Genomic DNA, 20,752 nt, shown 5'->3' with positions numbered 1-20,752 from the left:
ACCATTTCCTTCAGTCTGTTCACAATGGAGCAACTCTACCCCTCCCCCACATCATCTACTTCTATTAATTTTTAAAGAACTTTTAAAATAAAAGTTTGCATTGCTTTAATTTGTCATGGAACATATTTAAAAGAAGATTTTAATTAGGAGCATTCTATAGGTGTAAGCTGGTTCGTTTGCTTTTGTCTTTAACCTTGGTCTCAGGCCAACTTCTTTTCAATGACACCAAAGTGATAATCTACAATCTGTTGCCCTGCTTCTGATATGACAAGGAAAAGGAACTGTTTTATACAATATCAGACTGCCTCTAAGTTGCTATTCCTATTTGCATGCACTTGGAAGTAAGCCCCTTTGAAGACAATGAGTAAATGCATAAGATTAGTCTTCATGTAGCTAGGAAAAACCTTCTTAAATGTCTCAAACCAAGGGTAGTAAGTGCAGTTTGTGTTTCTACAATGGTAAGCAATGGTAAACCAGATCTTGGAAACTAAACAGGGTCAGCCCTGGCTAGTACTTGGGTGGGAGACCACCAAGGAATACCAGGGTCACGATGTGAAGGCAGGCCATGGCAAACCACCTCTGAAGGTCTCTTGCCTTGAAAACCCCACAGGGTTGCCGTAAGTCAGCTGTGACTTGATTGCAAAAAAGTACATATAATGAGACTTACTGGGAATTTTTTTTTACAATTGTTTTTTAAGTTCCCTATATTAAGAGGAAAGTGAATATGCCTATTTATTTTTGTCAAGGATGCTGCCAAAAGCTAGGAAGAACTAGCTGAAACATTTCACCTTCTCATCACTAACTGTTGGGGAAACACATCCACTTAGATTGATTCACTCTTACTGATTCCAGTAGAGGAATTCCAGAAGCAAAGAAGAAAACTATTTGTTTATCTAGTGATAAAAGAATGGGTAAAAGGTGGAGAAAATCAATCTTTTTTTTTAATGTACACTTTTTAAAAAAATCTGATGGACTGGGAGAGAACTTTGTGGCGCCAAAAATGAATGTTAGAAATCAAAGATCCTGCTGAGTAGAGCTGAAGAATGATGTAGTGGAGTGGAGTGAACTTTCTTCATGCCAACCAATGCGGGAGGACCTAGTCACTGCAAACAGCAAGACTCTTCTGATAGTGGGCCATCAGAACATTTGACTTTTCTTAAGCAGAATCTCATCTGAGTTTGATTACTTCCCCCCTCCCCCTTTGTCTTGTTAAGTAATATCATGAAAGTTTGAATTCTGTGTATAAAGCACTTTAGAAATGTGCATGTCTGTATCGCCTGAGATGTGATTAGCAGGGATTTGCTTTCCCCATTGCTATCCCCAGGTGACATATTGCCCCTTCCCTAAGAGATGAGACAGGTGATATTCCTTCAGGCTTTTCAGAGCTGTCTGATAACTTTATTATTGTGGAAGGCCTCCAAATTCCCATCATATTACTCTTTTATTGTAATGTTTAATATTGTGATTTTATTGATAAATTGTTGCTTTTTTATTATCCTGCTTGGGTGCTTCAGTTAGACGCAGCTTGGAGAGAATATACATTTTCAGAATAAATAAAGGAGGAGAGATTTTTACCTTTATGCTGTGGAAATATTGTTTACCTAATGCTGTTTATTTTGCAAAGTAACATAAGTAAAGGAGGAATACTGTATGTAGTGGATTTCTGAAATTTCACAGTTCAAAACTGAAGGACTTCCTGCCCAATAAAGTAATGCCCAAATCTACTCCCATCCCCCTTTGTTGTGTGTTTGTGGATAAATGTAACAAGTATAACACAAAGTACACAACACTTGCCAGTTAACTTTTTTATTGACTTGCACGAAAAGAGTGCTTAGCTATTTTTCCAAAAGGCAAGTCCCTGATGGCACAAAATTAGCACATGAGGATAGGAAACAAATCTGTCGCCACTGCTTCTATTCTGCTCATACAGAAGAGGTTCTAGCTGACCTTCCGTGCAGCTGCCTGTAGAAAGACGTGCTGTGCCAGTTCCCCTCATATCAATATGCACAGCAGCAGTGTGCAGTAGCTTAGCAGTAATGATATTGCATGTTCAGATGCCTGTGTCTCGAGTTGTGGTGGAAAGATAATGTGTGTATAAGCAGTACTGCTATTGCAGCTCACACTGTCATGGCTACCGAGAATGGTTGAGGGGCTACATTTCAGAAGAGGGAGAAACATCAGACTGAGAAATAGTGTTCACTGGTGAAAAACTGTTGTCTCAGCTCTCCAGTCACATGTAATGACTCTCTCTACTTTGCTTGTACTAGAAGGTGAGGAATGATCGGCTGTAAGTACACTCCAGAGTAATTCACCCCAGCTAAAAGGCAGTACAATGAGAACCTAACGATGGAGTTGAATATTACTTACCCATACGGAGGCCAGACAAAAGCTCTTCCATGGGGCACCACGTCTCATAGTAGAGCCCACATGAGCAAACCCAGCTATGTATAATGTCTCCATGCTGCCTAGAGAATGTGCTTTGGGAGCAGGGAGAGCTTTACTGAGGTTAATGCCAATTCTGTGCCAGATAGCTGGAGAATATCCTTTCACATGTGTCATGTTGGTCTATGTTAAAATAAGTGATACCAAAAGATAAGGTGACATCTTTTTATTGGACAAATTTCTGAAGTTCAAAAGAGGATCCAATTTTTTTTAAAAAAAAAAACCCTTCCCCTATTTTGTCATTATACATTTCACATTTTGTGTTCCTCTTGTAGGACAGATGATATAGTCCACAACACGTAAACTGATTAATCCAGAGCAGTTTTAGACACACCATACATTTCTATGGAACCTACCCCTTTAAAAAGTTACCTTCTGTCTTCAAGTCATGACAGAGGTGGAAAGCAGTTAACTCCTGGTAGATTCTCATTAACTTCTAGTGAATTGTCTCTCTCTATGGCATCACTTAGCGATCAGCTACTTGATGGTAACTGGGTGCTTGGCCCTTGTCTCAGCAATTGGGCAATAAACTATAATGTGTATGCATACGCTTCAAAAGACCTCAATGACTATAGGAAGCACACTGAGAATTACTCCTGAATCCAAGCAACCCAATTACTACAAAACTTAATGGGACTAGTCCAAAGTTTTTGTTTGTTTGTTTTTTGGTAACTGTTGGGAAAGTAATAGTAACCTTATGGGTTTGTAGGTATCAGCATCCTGTGATTGTTCAAGGAAGATGATATTTGAAGTATGTTTAGGTATTTGCTGGTAAATAGTTCTCCAATTCTTTCTCTCTGAAAGGTTTCATAGGCATTGGGAGTGGGGTTTACACGTTTAACAGTTTCCTTTTTCCAAATTGCACTGCGCTCTTACAAAGTTCTTTCTGCAAGAGCATTAGAAAAGAAAAAAAGCAGAAATGAAAGCAATCCTGTTACCGTGTAGTGTCCCCCCCTATTGTGTGTTAAATAGGAATAATTCACTCCATGGAGAAAACTGTACACCAACACTACCCAGCAATAACAACAATGAAAGAGAGAGATAAAACAAGATGTGGTGAGCAAAGAAACCACATAATCCAGAGCCACCCCAGAGATGATAATGAATAATAATATGAGAAGCCAAAGCCCATTAGGGCTCGTTGAATAGATAGGGAGCTGGTGGAATTTAGACGCCTTGTGAAGGGAAGGCCGCGTTCTTCTATCCGACTATCAAGCAAGTTGTTCCGTAATTAAAGGCAGCTTTGAAGCAACGTTGTCAGGGGGTGATTTGAAGGGAGGGGAAGAGCATCTCCCCAGTCTTGTTCCTGTAATAAGAAGGAAGAAACACATGCTGCCTCTGAACCTTCATATGCCGCCAAAGGATTTCCAACAAAGAGAATGTTTGCAAGAGGATTTTTTTAAAGTGTATGTTCCTCACCAACAGAAAGATAAACAGACATGCTGGCTGGCTAGGTATGCTGTCATCATACCATTTACACTAAAATATCCTTCTCAAGTCCATGGGCCTATTCCAGAATAAATGGTATGAGAACTGCTGCAGTCCAGGAGATGTTTGGGTTTATGGCTATATGTAAAACTGGAAATGCATTTACATTGTGGATACATATTTGTGCATATTAAGTGTATGTCAGCACATGGATATATTCACACACAGTCTTCACACTCTAATAATATTTATATAGTGTTTTCACATGCATTATCTCTCTTATCCTTGCAACAACACTGAACGATAAGCCAGTATTTTCCTCTCTGTGTTACTGATGGGCAGCTGAGATGGAATGACTTGCCTGAAACAACCAAAATAGTTCTTAGCCAAGCAAACTTTGAATTGATTGAAGAACTCCCTGGCCCATCATTTATGCTCTTACATGACAACAGCCAGTGGCACATGCAGATAGATACGTGTAGGTCATATCTGATGAGTGGAGGATGTGTTCCTTGTTGGAATAACTTAGAAACTGCACAGAAGTACTGGCTTAGGTCAAAACGAGCCTGTTCTCTTTGGGCCCTATCTAGCCTAGGTAAAGGTAAAGGTTCCCTTGCTCAAAAGCCAGTCGAATCCGACTCTAGGGTTGCGGTGCTCATCTCCGTTTCAAAGCCGAAGAGCCAGCGTTGTCCGAAGACGTTTCCGTGGTCATGTGGCCGGCATGACTAAACACCAAGGCGCACGGAACGCTGTTACCTTCCCACCAAAGTGGTGCCTATTTATCTACTTGCAATTTCTTGCTTTCAAACTGCTAGGCTGGCAGGAGCTGGAACTAGAGACGGGAGCTCACTCCGTCATGCGGCACCCGGGTCTCGAACTGCTGAACTACTGACCTTCCACAGCCTGCAGTTCAGCATCTTAACCAGTTGAGCTATCACAGCTCCTCTATCTAGCCTACACCACTATTATTACAGAAATCGTGTCCTAGATAAACAGGAAAAGGTGCTGGAGCCTGACAGTGTGTGCTAAGCTGAGTAGCATTCCTTCTCCCAGGGACAGCTGACATATTAACAATGCTTTGCTGCAGCAAGAGTTCTCTCTCTCCCCCCCCTCGGTCTGTGCTTTTTCTTAAGAGTTTTTGTGTCTCTGCATGTGCTTGTTCCAAGGAGGAGAGGAAAAGTGTAGTAAGAGGACTACATTGTCACAATCCTCCTGAGTACAAAATCAACATTTCTGGTTTGTTGCATAGACTGAGAAGAACCACAATTCCAAGTGGATCTTCCTGGATTTAGAAATTTTGCTTCCTCCTAATTCTAATTCCTAAATTATCTAGAAAAGTTGACCATTTCTACCAAATGTTGTTTGCTTTTCTTAACATATCTCAGCACATACTGTGGATAACATGGAGTAATCATTAGTATCATTGTTGCTAGATAACGTGGGATAGATAATCCGATTTCAGTTTGAAATTATCCTTAAGACTTTGAGTTGTTTCACATGCGAATATCTGATTATCATTATTAGGCTCTGGGGTTGGACCCTGTGATTCCATTCTACTAAGTAACTTTCCTCTGTCAGGATATGTCTCATCTACCAGTGGAAGGTCCCTATGTTAATGTAACAGACTAACAGGATCCAACCCTAACATTCTAACTGGAATGTCTCAGACACCCATTTAACTTGGGATCAGCTCTTTCCAAAAACAGGAATAGACAAAAAGCCTGCACACTCCTAGGCAAGTCAAAACCATCAAGGCAAGCTTTTCACCACAGAAACATTTTCAGAAAGGGTTTTTGTTGTTGTCTTAAATTGTAATGGACTCTTGCATATGAAAATTATACTTTTCAGGCACAGCTCACATACCACACTAATCTGTAGAACAAAGTTTGAATTCAGTAGCACCTTTAAGACCAAGAAAATTTTATTCAAGGTATAAGCTTTTGTGTGCAAGCACACTTCTTCAGATCAGAAGTGTGCTTGCACACAAACGCTTATACCTTGAATAAAATTTTCTTGGTCTAAAAACTGTCACTAAACCCAAACTTTGTTCTGCTGCTTCAGACCAACACAGCTACCCACCTGAACCTACACTAATTTCTGTAAGGCATTGTCTTGTCAAAGACAGTCTTCTACCAAGCTGTTTGGCTGAGGCAGGATTCTCTCTGGAAATTGCGTATGGGGAAAGACTGCTACTGAGGACATGCCCATATGGCCCAGTTTTCAGAAACTAGATTCATTGATTCAGTACACTGGCTTATACTCGTCCCCAGTGGTTGCTATTGCTAAGAGGTAGTATTGTAGACAGGAATGTGGAATGCTATGGTATAGCCCAATCTCATCAAATCTCAAAAGATAAGCAGGGTTGGTATTTGGATGAAGGACCATCAAGGAAGGCTCTGTAGAGATGGTAACTGCAAACCACCTCTGCTTCTCACTTGCCTTGAATGCCCCTTGCTGGGGTCACCATGTCAGTTATCTCTTGACAGCTCATACATATGTTGTACTGCATGCAGTCTGATATAGGCCCCCCCACCCCACCCCCAAAAAACAGGAGCACCAGAAACTCTTCGTGGAGATATCTGGAGAAGGGAAAGGGACACATACAAACTACCTCAGCCTAAAGGACACTGGGAAGCAAGTGGAGTATCAAGCTCTTTTCCTTGGGCCTGTTGCATCAGGGAACAGCACTCCTCCTGACCCACTGCAGACACCACCAGAATTCCAGCTATCCACAAGAGCACAAAGACATATAGAAAGTTTTTCAACTTCAGGTCTGCAAGGACAAACTGTCAGATAAAGATGGTAGTGAGGGGTAAGAAAACCCCACAGGTCCCATACCATATTTTTGGACATAGCACATCTCTGTGTGCTATGCAGGACAGCAAGAAATCAACACTGGCTCTGATCTGGGCATATATGATACTAAAGATCTGCACACCTACCTGATGTCTAAACCAAACCCCACACAAATGTGTATTTCCACTATACAGCAGCACACACCTACTGTCAAGCTCCTGCCTTGAAGCTGTGAGTCTGACTCATACCATGCAAACCACCCCGATCATTTGTGTAGGCTGCTTCATACATTACAACTTGGGCTTTGTTTCCACTGTTGTAAAAACCTGTCTTAAGAGGCTGCAAAAAAAATCTGGATATGATCCTAAAAAGACCTTGCACATTCAGCTCCCAGTGACCAACCCACACCGCCAGAAAACCAACAGCCTTAAGCCCATTAGAGAGGGGCGATTGCTTGTTATTATTATAGACACAAGAAAGTTACTGCCCTCCAGGACATAATTTATGTCTATTTTTAATTCCAGATCTCATGCCTGGATCACACTAAATAAAAACGGATGAAAGCATTCCAAAGTGGGAAATGAGCACATTTCCCTTGTCACAGAGCAATGACTGCATCCTTGCATATCTTCACACAATGCAGAAGCATAGGGAATGCACAGCCACAATACTGGGTGATGGTGATTGGCTTTGATTACTATAAAAGGTGATCAGAAAAGGCTAAGAGTGGGTTGACGTCCAGTAGCCATGACAGCTAAACTCAGCCCTGAAATCTCTTTCACGAAAAGGGAACACGGCTGTCTACTGGAAGCCCGTGATGATGTAGGGCACGATGTGCAGAAAAGCCAGAGTGGTCAGGGTGTGTGTATGTGCATGCTATTCTTTCTTTCCTATAATAAGAATTGTTTCACCCAAAGTTTCTTTTCCACCTGGACATCAGTGGCATTGGTCAGCTGAAAGCCACCCTCCTGGTGATGACCATGCTAAACAGCAAGGGTCCTGGCATATGTGCTACTAAAAGAACATCTGAACTTTTCTCATGCTGATGAGGCACACACATGAGTGTGCAGTTCCACATCGACCCTGTAGTTAATAGAGGATTAAAAAACAGAAGTCTGCTTTTCAAAATGAATCTATATTCCAGCGCATGCAAGTGTTCCATTTCAGGAACTGCTGCAGGAAATGCCATAACAAAAAGCTAAACACAACACTAGAGAAGCATGCTTTGCTCACTGAACCAAGTGCAGGGCTACATTTCCAATGTGGACAGCCTTGGTGTCTTTGGCTGGCCAGCCTACTACTATTTTTCTTAATACACAAAACTCAAGGGACTGAATGTTCCCCCTGCAGCAGCTTTGAACGCTGAAGGACGATTTAGAAGGAGCTATAAAATACCTTGACCTGTTTGCCCTGTCCTGGAGGTCTGTGAAGAGAAGCAAGAAAAAGAACTTAGAGAAGGTGTGCAGGAGGGAAAGATTCATTCTCCATCCCAACCCCCCTGTGTGTCCACATATTCCCGGAACCAGACTGGCTTCTTGGCCTGAGACAGTTTGTCTTGAAAAGCGGTTATTCACACTAGACACTTCTCCTCCCGCTCCGTTCGTGAAAGCCAGTTGCCTTTCTGGCCGCTGTGGGGCGCTCAAGCCCTACTCTGAGTCTCGCTGCGGCTGGGAAAAGAAGAACTCTCCTAGAACAGATGCTGCACTGGAGGGATTGGGGGGAAGGGGAATAAAAGGGGGGGGAGATGAGAGGGCAGGGGTGGGGGAGGGAAGAGAAGCTTTATTCTCTAATGCACTCGCTGGGGAGACTTTGTTACAAAACAGATTCATGCAAGAAGGGCAGGCGGGCTGTGTTGTACAATGAACTCTCCGGGGAAGGATAAATCCAGGGACACAGAGAATCTTTATGGCAGAGGGGCATTTGGCTGGCTCGAAGCCCCCCGCCCCCGTCCTCCGTGGTCTCTATCTGCTGGAAGAAGGCTGGCTCAGCTCTGCAAGGCAGCCATGAGCCTGCCGTCTCCAGCCCAGTCTGTCTCGCGCAAAGGCCCTGCCCAGCACCCGGCCTCGCCCTGGCCCTCCTCCTGCTTCTCTTTTGAGGTCTCCCATTCACTTCGGCAGGGCGGCCCGTCCCCCCCAGACACCCCTGGATCCCCGCCAAAAACCTTTTTTCCCCTCCCTCTCTCTCTCTTTAGGGTAAAGAGACAGGGTGGGGGTGGAGGCTTGTCAAAGCGTGGTGGATCCGAATGGTTTTCAAAAGCAACGCAGTAAATCCCCCAAAAGGCCCAAAGCAGAATTTCAAAAGCGCCCCAGTCTTCACCCACCTCAACCGGCACAAAGGAGATGCATGCAAACTGAAACGAAAAGTGACCCTTTATCCCTAATCTTTGGGTACAATCGGAGGAAGTGTGTGTGAGAATGGGTTTCCTAGTTGATGTGGGAGGGACAGGTTTGCACTAAGAAGCTGGTGATTTGTAGGAGACGTTTGGGAAACTCTCTGCCTCTCCTGTTAAGGGGCGGCAGTCCCAGGTCCAGACAATCGGCCAAGGGTCTGAAGGCGCTGCTCCTTAGATCCCCCCTAACCCCGGTTTTCAGAAGGACAAGCATGAAGGAAGGCCTAGACCGAATGTTTATGCACCCGGGTCATGTTAACGGGTCCTTTCAGAGAGGATCTGGAGGAGTAGGGGAAATCTACGAATTTGCTCAATTTTTAAAGGAAATTTCTGTTAGTAAACCAAAACAAAGAGAGAGATGGGGGGGGCAATACAGTCGTTTCTGCTGGATAATGAGAAATAAGCAAGCATTTGATCTCTCTGTTAAAGATACTTGTTCTTCTCGCCTTAAAGAAATGCTGTTTATTTAAAAGAAGAAGAAGGGGGAACGCGTTTTGAGGAGGGAAGAGTCTCAAACAGGATTAAGGATTTAATTATAGTCCCCTATCGAAGTAACCGTTTGATGAACTGATGGTATCAGTTAATAATCACATTCATTTCAAGCTTATGAAAAAGATTCCCAGAAAGTATACTTAAGATAGCTTCCCTACCGCCCCCCCCCCCAGCAAATGCTACAATTACTATGGAAAGAAGGGGGGTCTTATTGGGGCAGGAGAGCTGCACATTATGAGTTAGCATATCACTCTGAAAAGTGAGGTTTATTTTATTCTAAAGAAGAACTAGCTTGGTAAAGAGTGGAACCATGCACAAACGCAGCGTTTCTCACCCCAACAGGACTCCCTGTCCTTCCTCTTGGTACTTTCTAAGGATTTAAGTATGTCTGTGTTTGAATAATACCGGGAGGCGCGCCTCCCCCCCCCCCCCCCACAAAAAAAGTACTCCCCAAAAAAAAAAGGACAGCAAGAATCCAGTGTTTTTTCAAATCAAATCAAAACCATTGCAATGCCCTAATTAGAGTAATTAGAATAATAAGTCTGCCTATATGTGGTAAGACAATGTGTACAAACAACTTTATTTAATGTATACTGCTAATCAGCGGTGCGCGCGTGCTTGAATGCTTTAGTGTAATAAAACTCACCCTCGTCCGCCCAAACAATCAAATACAAATTAGTTTAATGATTGCGCCTGCTTCAATGTCTTGGAAATCCACAGGCGGAGGGAAATAAATGGCACCATCCTTGTTTGTGTGTCTCCCCTACTGACCAAAGAACTGGTGCCTCCGTGGACTTGGCAGTGAATGACTGGAGCGCTGAATGAAATCGAGCCGGGACCCGGAACTAATGAGCCAGGCAGCCTGCCGAAAACTTTCCCGGGGGCCGCCCAGAAGTTCCCTGCGTAAGTTCGGAGCACAGAAAAGAAGCCGCGCTCCCGAGGACGTTTTCTGGGGAGTGACGCGCCCGGGGCTACTTCTGGGGGCTTCTGGCGACTCGACGCGCGCGGGGGAGCTCGCCTTCCGCCGGCGACGGGGGGGCTGCGGCTTTCGGGAGCCGCTTGATAGGTGGCCGAGAATCCCTAACAAGCAGGAGGGCTCAAAGAGGACCCCCCCCACACACACACACTAAAGCAGAACAGGCGGGCAGATCGAGGCGACTGTCTTAAAACTCGAGCGAAGGGCCCCAAACCAAGACCAGCCCTTTTTACAGGGTTAGCTACGCAACTGTGGGGACGGAGGGGTCGGCTCCTAAGCAGGACGCCGCGGCAATAAAGGCCAGTCGAGGCCCGCGGTGCAACTCCCCCCCCCGCCGCTGTGCCACCGAAGCCCGGCCTCCCCAGGGGGTCAGAGCACCCTCCGTCCAAGCACCTTGACTGGGGAGCCAATCCACGGGGGGGGGGATGCCTTTCAAGGCGAACGGCTGTGGGGCGGAGGCATCCCCCCGACCTCCCCCTCCGCGCAGGCTTTCAGCGGGAGCAGAGTTCGCGGACTGAGCAGAGCGCGTTCGGGTAGCCTTTCCTCCGGCACCTGCCGCTTCGCCTCCAGGGCATGCAGAAGCCTCAGATGTGAGAGGCTGTCAGAAAGGGCTCCTGGCGTCTCCAGGCCCGAGAAGAGGGGCTTCCCTTGTCTCCGGCGGCTGCTCCCTGGACAGGGCCTTTGGTTGTTCCCCTCCGACTAGTGACCAGGGATCCGCTTTCAAAACTCTTCTCATTGGGGAGAATGAGAAGGAGTCCCTGGCGTTTTAAAGGTCCCTTTCATTTAACTTGCTTTCAACTGTTCTCATAAGAAGAGCACGGTTGGTGTGTGTGTGTGTGTGTGTGTGTTTTAAACATGCTCCTTCCCCCCTGGTCTAGAGTCCCCTTCTCCACTACAACTTTCCTTAGGGCTAAACATGACTCAAAGGCCACTTTAAAAATCGCTTCTGCACACAGGTCTACCTGCAGCAATGCCCACTGCAATCCAAGGGGATTTCTTTTCAAGAGAGGATCCGGGAGTCAAGAGAATTAAGTAAAATTGCCCTGAAAGACCTAGCTGTTTTCCTCCTAGGGATTCTGGAGAGGATGGAAAGAATGGCGCAAAGACGACCTGAGGGAGAGCAATCGCGGCACGCCACTTTCCTCTCAGGCCCGCTGCCAAGAGGAGCGGATGTGGGGGCCCAGTTTACATTGCACTGGAAAGCTACAAACAGACCCCCCCCTCCGCCCCACAGCGATCCTGTAGGTTTTCCGAGAAGCAAATCCCCCTGATTTCAAGGGCAAAGGCGCCTAAAGAAGAGACGACAAACGCTTTCCCCCGTTCCAGCTGTGGCCTCGATCCAGCCCCCCTTGCTTCCCCGTAGCGGAATTCTTTCTGAGAAAGTGTATTACAGTTAGCAGGTTCTGCGACTTCAATCTTCCATTCTTTTTCAGAGGACTCTCACAGCTACCATAAGCCGACCACAGAAATCTGCCAAAACTACCTCTGGGGGTTCTTACTGTGAGTTTTTCAACAACGAAACTGTCTACACCCTCGCACCACATCCCGTCCGCTTCTCTCCTGCAAATTCGTTTCAAGATGACTGACAGGGAGGCGAACTGGAGCTCCTTCATTCTGTTTGGGGCGCTTTCCTGCTGTACACTTGGTAACAACTTAGAACTCCTGCTATAACACTGAATACAAGTTTGGACTCCACTTCCTAGCGAAAGATTTATCTAAAGAAATTGGGGGGGGGGGTCGTAATTAAAATTAGACCCCCAAAGGCATTCTTGTTTCCGGTTGTTTCACTTCCTGGTCAGGGTGTCTTTGCGGCACAATTCTGTACACGGTCATTTGTAGGTGAGTCCTATTGAATCCAATGTGACTTACTGTCAAGTGACTGACCATTCAATGCGAATCACGGCTACACAGGCTTAGTCAAGGTTTGGAAACAAACTGATATTTGGGGCATCTGTGTTTAATTACGGCCTTAATTCAGAAAGGCCGCTTTTGCTCCTATGATTTGGCCACACCTGAGAGCAGTGTTCCCTCTCAGGTGAGTTAGTGTGAGCTAGCTCACAGTTTTTTAGCCTCCAGCTCACACAATTTTGTCTTAGCTCAGGAAGGATGGCTCCAGAGCAAACTAATTTGTGCAGTAGCCAAATCGCTCACAGTAGCTCACAAAGTAGAATTTTTGCTCACAAGAGTCGACAGCTTAGAGGGAGCATTGCCTGAGAGGGTTTGTGACAAAAAGGAGTTTAAAGGCAAATGTTCCTGCTGTCATCTACCCGTGTAAGCGGAGTACACAGACCTTCCCAAAGCGCAATACCTATGCTAGCTAAGTTCTCAGTAACTACCTTCGTCCAAGCGGTGGGGACTACCACATTTGAGATTTCTCTCTTAACCCCGATTTCCACAGTCTTTTCCCATTTCCCAGACCTTTACTCAGCGGGAACCCTGCGTCTCAGAACATTTGGATTCCAGCCCTGAATAGCGGGTAGACATCTACATTCCAGCCCAAAGAGCTTGGGTTATTATCCACCCACCACTATCAAAGCATCTCTTAAACTTTAGGGTCTGTTTAATCGTCTCTCCTCTCCGAGAGGGTTTGCAGCTAATCCTTAGCCAACCAGAACAAAGTCGGTTGGATTTGTCTGAAAAGAGCAAGGCGAGTAGGTAGCCTATGAGAAGCAGCCCTCGAGTGCTGGGACAAGAAAGCTTAGAAACAGCAAGCAAATGGAGAGGGAGTATTGTCACGTAAAGCGGTGTGGAGTGACCGGTACAGAAGCTGGCTTGGCTTGTAGATGGGGGGGGGGGGAGAGAGAGAGAGAGAAGGAATAAGAATTATGCTCTCTCTCTATAAACGCCTTCTGGAACATTATGGCAGGGCTACACTTTTTTTTTTAAAGGCGTTATTTACATAATCATTTATCACATGGTCCAGAAATGTGAACAACCTCCCGTGCAACATAGGAAGGGAAACACTTCTTTTAAAAAGAACCCTGGTGCAGTAGTTCCCACTTACACAACGAAAGTTATCTCCATAAAAGAAGGGGGGGGGAACACACCAGAAATGCAAATGCCTCAAAAACTGCTTAAGCTTTTCTATAGATTTAGACTACAACGACCCCTGTCAGATCATAGTGAAAAAATGAATGCAGCTGTCCCCATCGCTAGAAAGAAAGAAAGAAAGAAAGAAAGAAAGAAAGAAAGAAAGAAAGAAAGAAAGAAAGAAAGACGAAATCAGTGTCTGCCAGTGGGTCGACCTTCAGCTATAGGTGTTTAAAAAGAAATTCTTAGAGCCAGTTCTCCAATGCACTTTATTTTGGTGAAACTCTTTCCTCTCTTAGCCTTTAGAGAGTTAGAAATCCTCTTCAGACAGCGGACCTTCTCGTCCACGATTTTGTTCTAGTTCTAATATCTCTCTGACGCTGCCCCTACCTCTCTGTTTCTCGCAAAGAGATGAGAACTGAACTGACTTCAAATTTTAATTCAGGCAACTCCACAGGCTTTTCCTATCCCATTCACAAATGCAGTACTTTCCCCTGCTCTTCTGACAGTTCTTACTACTCCTAAGACTCCAATTCCCTGAACAAGAACGAAAATATACCCCTAAATTAGGTGTCAGCCTAAGTTTTTCAATCTTTCATTTTAAACACCTAACAAAAGCGAAAAGTGACGATAGTTTTTTTTTCTTGTTGACAGCTCAAGTAAAGGACGGTGAAAGGAAACCTACAACATGTCTGGTCAATTTCCCCCTTTGTAATTGAAGATAGATTGTTCGGTTCTCTTTCCTTAAACAGATGGAGCGTTCTAATATTCCTAATTCTACCTGATTGTCTTTCAAGGAAGTAGGCCTCAGCAAAAGAAGAAGAAAATAACGTTTCCAAAGAAGATTTCCCTCCACATGTCCGAGCTGTGACTCACCAACGCTCACGTTCGAATGCTGTTAGTCTTAAAGATGCCGCTGGACTTTTATTTTCCTGTCACAGACTAACACAGCTACCCTTCTGCAGTCTAGTCTCCACTGCCTCGCTGCTTTGCCTTCCTGGGCACTACATAGACCCAGCAGTTCCAACAACACACACGCACGCACATTCTCTAGCTAGGGCGGTTTAAAGCAAGGGCGGGGGTATCAAAATCACACCTGATCCAACCAAGCACCGTGTATCTAATTCTTTTTTCCCCACACGGGTAGAAGGAAAAAAGGAAATTCTCTTCCAAGACCACTGAAATGTCCTGCAGAGGGCAGATGCTGCCCAGTTTTCATCTCCTCCAACCCCCCCTCCATTTAAAAAAATATAAACAATTCAGCAAGCTATTGACTAAGGGACATTCAATCTATACCCAGCTTAAACATTTTACCCATCAGCATATCTGCGGTCGCAGAACACTCCTTCTTTCTGTCACTTCGCTTCCAGACTATTGATAAGATCATTTAGCTGAATCTGTTTGAGACGCGTGTAGTATTGACTAGGAGTTAGAAAAGATGATTAAATCTAATAAGCCTGGAAACTATCGTTAAAGGGGGAGGGGTGGAGAAGGAGAGTTAGCACGGAATAGGGGAAGCATTTCACTTAAAGAAGTCCAACAAACTAGAAGATGATGTTATCACCTGGAAACACGCCGGCGTTGCTCACCATCCCACACCCCTTTCGCTTCTAACGCAGGGAAGCTGCGGCGGATTCTACTGGGGGCGAGAACATCGCTTTGGGATTTCCTCTGACATAAAGTCCTAAGTAGAGAGTCCGTTTGGTGTAGTGGTTAAGAGCAGCGGGCTTTAATCTGGAGAAGCGTCTGGATTCCCACACCTCCCCTGGAAGCCCGCTGGGTGACCCTGGGTCAGTCAGGTTCTCTCAGCCCAACAAATAAACCTAGTTTACCATAAAAAGAGCTTAGAGTTTCAGACTGCCAGACAATCTTCGGATCTCCCGGCTATACTACACCCACTGCCATAGGATAATTAATTAATTACCTCCTAAGTTATCATAAAGATGTGGAACCAAAGAACGTTGCTTAGGTCGTTCTCCAATGCCCCCCTCCCAGCCCAATACAGGGATTTGCCTAGCTATGACCACCCAGCAGGATGACCCACAGCCCAGTTCAACTAGAAGCCATTGAACCGAAGCGCATCCTTCACTGCGAAGTCAGTTCTGCCGGCTTGAGGAGAAAATCCCACTGATTTCAAAGGAATTTACCTCCCATGCAGGGACAGTAGTCCGGAGAAATCCAAGCACTTCATCTTAGCTGCTCCTCAGTTGCGGGTGGCGATGCAACTTTATTTCAGCCGCAAAGAAAAACAAACAAACAAACAAGGAGATGGGTGTGGATGAACACTAACCACTAGCGGCTTTAGAAACAAGAGCCCAAGGGCCCCTCAAGGCCTCTCCAAAGTCTATGAAGAGGCCAAGCCAAACTGTGGGTCTGGCAAAACCTGGCCTTAAGTAAGGCAAAATACATCTTTGGGGAAGGGAAGCCCAGCTAAACCCCAGCACATCAGGGCACTTCGGGTTCAAGACAGCGCTACTACACAGTTCCCCCAGTTCCCCTACGCACCAAACAAAGCCAGCCCAAACTCAAGGCATTGGGTGGCGGTTATCTCAAAACCCACTCCCTCCAGGTCAAGGCCGGACTCATTCCTCGGGCCCGCAGCAGGAAGAGAACGTTCCTACTCGGGAGGAAGGGTCTTGCTCTCCAGCATGGCTCTTTAACTACTCCAACTCCCTTGCTCGTCTAAACGGAACTTCCACGTAAGCGCGCGCCTTTCGGATCGCAGTCCAGCCATTATAGAAGACGAGGCCGGCGGTTTCAAGGAGGGCGACTTTTCGGGCAAGGAGGACGCTCAGATGACTTTCGCCTCGGAGAGGTGGAATCGTGGCCGCTTTCCCTGCACATGCGCTTCCAAGAGAAGCCGCTGGCCAGAGTATCAGAAGACGCGCCGCGCTGGCTGTGAAGGACATCAGTGTGCGTCTCTCTACAACTGGCTTTCGCCTGCCTAACGGGCGGCCAGGCCCCTTTCTTGTCGCACGGCAACAACTACAGAAATTATACCAGCGGAATCTGTCAACAGATTTATTCCATAATGTCAGGAAGCTGAAACAAAGGGCGCTGCCCCCCCCTTTTGCATCGAAAACAACTTGATAAAAGAACTAGATTCTATTCCCCGCCCCCATCATTTTTCCCTAAAGAACTATGCCGCCACTCAAGGCTGTTTTTCAAAAAAAAGGGGAAAAAATGCCAATAATTAGAACAAACTATAAAGGTCTTGTGTATTTCTGTTTTATGTAGATAATAAAATATTACTTTAACATAAATATATAAGGATCTCTGCGCTTTTATTTTCCCCCACAAGCACATCCAAATGTACCAAAAACAAAGTATTTCTTTAAAGAGACTGAACAAAAAAATCACATCCCATATAGATTTTTTTTTTGTTCTCCTACTCATTTAAAGCTACAGGGAAAAAAACAGTTTCCAGAACCTGTTTGCTTTAAAAGAAATAAATATACATTGAGGCAGGCCACTTAAAAATGATATGAAAATATTTCCCTGGGTAGCATTAAAAAAAATAGACAAAGAAAACATTTAAACTATATCTGCATTTCGAAGGACAAATTTTGAACATATATACAGAGCGGTAAGGTTTGCGTGGTAACTTTTTATTATTATTTTAAGTAAACCTATTCATGGGTTTAGAGGAACTGCAGAAATCTCTCCCCCAAACTCCTTCTTTTTACTTTACCCAGATATTAATAAGTGTCCGAAACTTCACTTCCTCTTATTTGCCATTTCCTCTGTCCCTGACCTGAAAGTCTTTAGGAGGAGTTCATCTCCACACCATAATAACCAGCAGCTCAATACCCTTAAAAAATTAGTGTCCATATCATGGGGAGGGGGTTGAGAAAAAATTGAACAGACTTCTTTGGGAAATGTATTTGTCTTTTCAGGGGGAGGGGGAGGAGGAGAACATCGGATGCCATTCTAAGGCTCAGAAAGATCAACGAAGAACATAATTTTAAATCTCACCTACCCATTCCAATGTTTACCTGCCAGTTGTTCTGAGGAAAAAGGTTCATTGGCCTCATAATTCTCAAACATTCCGCTAGGCAAACTTTGCAAAGATTCTTTTTAAATAAAAAGTTACATACCCCCCCCCTTGTGCTGAGTAGATGTTTCAAAATGTGAAATCTGTCACCATCACAGTTTCAAGGGTTATCCCCCCACCCCAATATAGAATATAATATACAGTTTCAAGGTCCCCCTTCCTGCCTCTCTAAAGCCTTCTGCTTTTTTGGAAAGTTAACCGTTTTCCCAGCAAGGAAATGCATCTATTAAATCGACTAACAAAAGGGAGGGGGGGAGAAGGATTGAAAATGGCATTTTGGTTGCTTTGTTTTCACACCATTTGGCTCCCTCCAAAGAAAAAGCCGACCCGGTGAAGCCAGTCTCTCCCCCCACCCCCCTTTTCCATGCCACACACATTATGCTGAAATTTCAGTAAATGATGGAAGGGGGGCAGGGTGCATCTAAAAAACCCAACGAGTCAGTCCTAAAGAGAAATGGCCCCGTGTGTGTGTGTGTGTGTGTGACCAAAACTGGGGACCATGAGCCACTGACGCCAAGCACTTGGATTTGAAACCAATCCCATGAACTTGTTTACTTGGAAGTAAGTCCTATTGGTTTCTATGGAACTAAGTGTGGTCACCTTCACAGTTTTAACCCCGCTGATTTCAGCGAGGTTCTCCATCGGTTTAAACGCAATTCTCTGATGTGTTTGGCACATGACTATAAGGCAGGTCGTCACCGAAGTCAGTGAGAAGCCTCACACTGAGATGAGAAAGTCCAGGCTTACCGCCTCCAATGAGCGCAATGCCTAAACCTCATCTGTTACACCCAGACCCTAAACAGGGTGAAAGGAAGTCCCAGGGAAGGCACCGGGACTTGCTTCCGCTTTTGAGGTGGGTGCCGGTCTGGAATCATTTTTACCTTCTTCGGGCTCTGAACAAGTAAAAGGCCGAGCAGCCTCTCTCTACCTCCAGGCCTAAACACCCCCACAGGAACTTACTTCCAAGCGACTGAAGGGTCTTTTTTGGTTTGATTTTCTCCCCTCCCTTTCCAGATTTGTACCACATCCCAGCACAAGTGTTCTAGCACAGAAGAGCTTCTAGAACTCCAGACTTACGGAGAACTTCCTGTGTATGACCTGTGCAGCTCAGTCTCCATCTCTCTCTCTTTCTCTCTCTCCCCTCCCCCATCTTATGCACAGTTTTTAGATCTTTTCAAAGTGCCACTTTCTGCTGGAAAAGAAGAGCAACAACCCTACGTAGACTTACCTGGTCTACCCAGCCTAAGCCTAATGAGACTCACTTCCATGTAAACGTGCTAGGATACGACTGCCTATCATTCTCTCTCTTTCTCTGCCTCTGGTAAACACACGCACACACACAGACGTGTCCTTCGGCTTCTTTTCAGGTGGGCCATGGATTGCCCAAATAGGACCGCCAGTCTTTATACGCCATCTTTCAGCCTCCCTCCACCTCTGCCCCCAAATGATCTCTCTCTCTCTCTCTCTCTCTCTCTCTCTCTCTCTCTCTCTCTCTCTCTCACACACACACACACACACACACACACCCCTTTCTGGCAGGCCAGAGCTATTTCTTCTCATCCTTTCTTCCCTGTCCTCTTCCTGACACTGAAGATCTACTTAGGAAGAAACAACCCCACCAACCAACCCCCCACCCATCCTGGAGGTTAAAGGATGGCAGAAAGAGCAAATCAAGACGCCGCGAAGGCGATCCTTTGGGTTCTCAAACTTCACAGCCGCACGAAGAGAACACTAAACAGCTGCTCCACTGACCCACAACTGGCCAGCGCTCAGCGTGGGAAATGCAAGTCATCTTCAGCAAAGCTATGCTATGTGTAAACTTCGGGTTTCTTGCAGTGCAAATTCATGCAGGGGAGGGGGAAGACCATCGGACCCGACCGAGAGCACACTGCCTTCTTCCCTATGTCCCCTCCCCCCTTCCCGGACTAAAACCAGGCAGAGTGTTCCAGTGCATTGAAGCATCTTTCCTGCGTTCCTGCCTTTGGCATAGACACGCAAACACTTGATGGCAAGGATCCTCTGTTAAGGCAGGCCAACTTTTGTCCGCCCCCAGGGACAGTGTTCTCCATCCCCCCACCCCCCACCCCACCCCCAGGACATTTGGAAGCCTTCTCTGCCTGTGCCTTGACGCGAGAAAGACCGAGAGAGAGAGAGAGAGAGAGATTGGGGGGGGGGGCAGACACGCACTCGCCTCTGTTGCACACGCATCCATATACTCACTGCACTCCATTGCCTGGTTAGTCGCCTGTAAAGGTCAAAACACATCATTCATTACACACTTTGCTACCGTTTCAAGGAGAGTTCAGTGCAGTCGCCTTCCTTCCTGTTTGTCTGCCTTTTTGTTTTGTTTGGGGGGGGAGGGGGGAAACAATCAAAAGGCCGGAGGAGTAAGGGGTTAGGGGGAGGGGGCCAGGGGCCGGCCCCCCTCCCCAGGTCCCTCCCTGCTCCTCCTCCTCCGCCGGCGGTGGCGGAGTTCACTGCACAGGAGTCTGTACCCCGTGGTGCGGCGGCGGCGGCGTGTCCCTGCTGGCCCCATACACGTCCTCGGCTCCCGGCAGAGTCCCTCCCGGGGGAGTCATGCGTTTCTCTTTCTGTCTCCTGTTACAAAACCACACGCGGACCACCTCTTTCTCGAGCTGGAGGCTGTCCGCCAGCGAGGTGATCTCCTGGGCGGAGGGCTTGGGGCACTTGAGGAAATGGCTCTCGAGGGCGCCCTTGACGCTCACCTCGATGGAGGTGCGCTTTTTCCGCTTGCGCCCTTGCGCCGCGATCTTGTCTATGCTGGTGGGGCTGCCCGACGACGAGTCCGCCTCCTCGAGCCACTTGTTCAACAAAGGCTTCAACTTGCACATGTTCTTGAAGCTCAGCTGCAGGGCCTCGAAGCGGCAGATGGTCGTCTGCGAGAAGACGTTGCCGTAGAGCGTGCCCAGGGCCAAGCCCACGTCCGCTTGGGTAAATCCCAGTTTGATCCGCCGCTGCTTGAACTGCTTGGCGAACTGCTCCAGGTCGTCCGAGGTCGGCGTGTCCTCGTCCGAGTGCGCCTCGTGGTGGTGGTGCGGGTGGTGCGGGTGCTGCGGGCCGCCGTGCTGGTGCGGCGGCGGCGGCGGCTGGGGGAGGTGGTCCGGGTGGTGCGGCGGCGGCGGCG

The 20,752-nt window shown here is 46.4% G+C and overlaps 1 protein-coding gene across 1 annotated transcript in view; it reads right to left on the bottom strand.

The window, feature by feature from the left end:
• Positions 1–3,673: 3,673 nt before the first annotated feature.
• Positions 3,674–20,752, bottom strand: part of POU3F2 (POU class 3 homeobox 2) — a 17,730-nt gene continuing 651 nt past the window's right edge. Inside the window, exons 2-3 of the mRNA XM_015421949.1 lie at positions 20,103–20,752; positions 3,674–3,748 (exon numbers count right to left, since the gene is read on the bottom strand). Of these exons, the coding sequence (XP_015277435.1) occupies positions 3,674–3,748; positions 20,103–20,752 (725 nt within the window). The remainder of the gene's footprint in view (positions 3,749–20,102) is intronic.

This window comes from Gekko japonicus, unplaced genomic scaffold (assembly GCF_001447785.1).
Source record: "Gekko japonicus isolate JY-2015 unplaced genomic scaffold, Gekko_japonicus_V1.1 scaffold75, whole genome shotgun sequence".
Lineage (NCBI taxonomy): Eukaryota > Metazoa > Chordata > Lepidosauria > Squamata > Gekkonidae > Gekko > Gekko japonicus.
The sequence above is the reverse complement of the archived record's forward strand: the minus strand, read 5'-3'. Positions and strand labels throughout refer to the sequence as shown.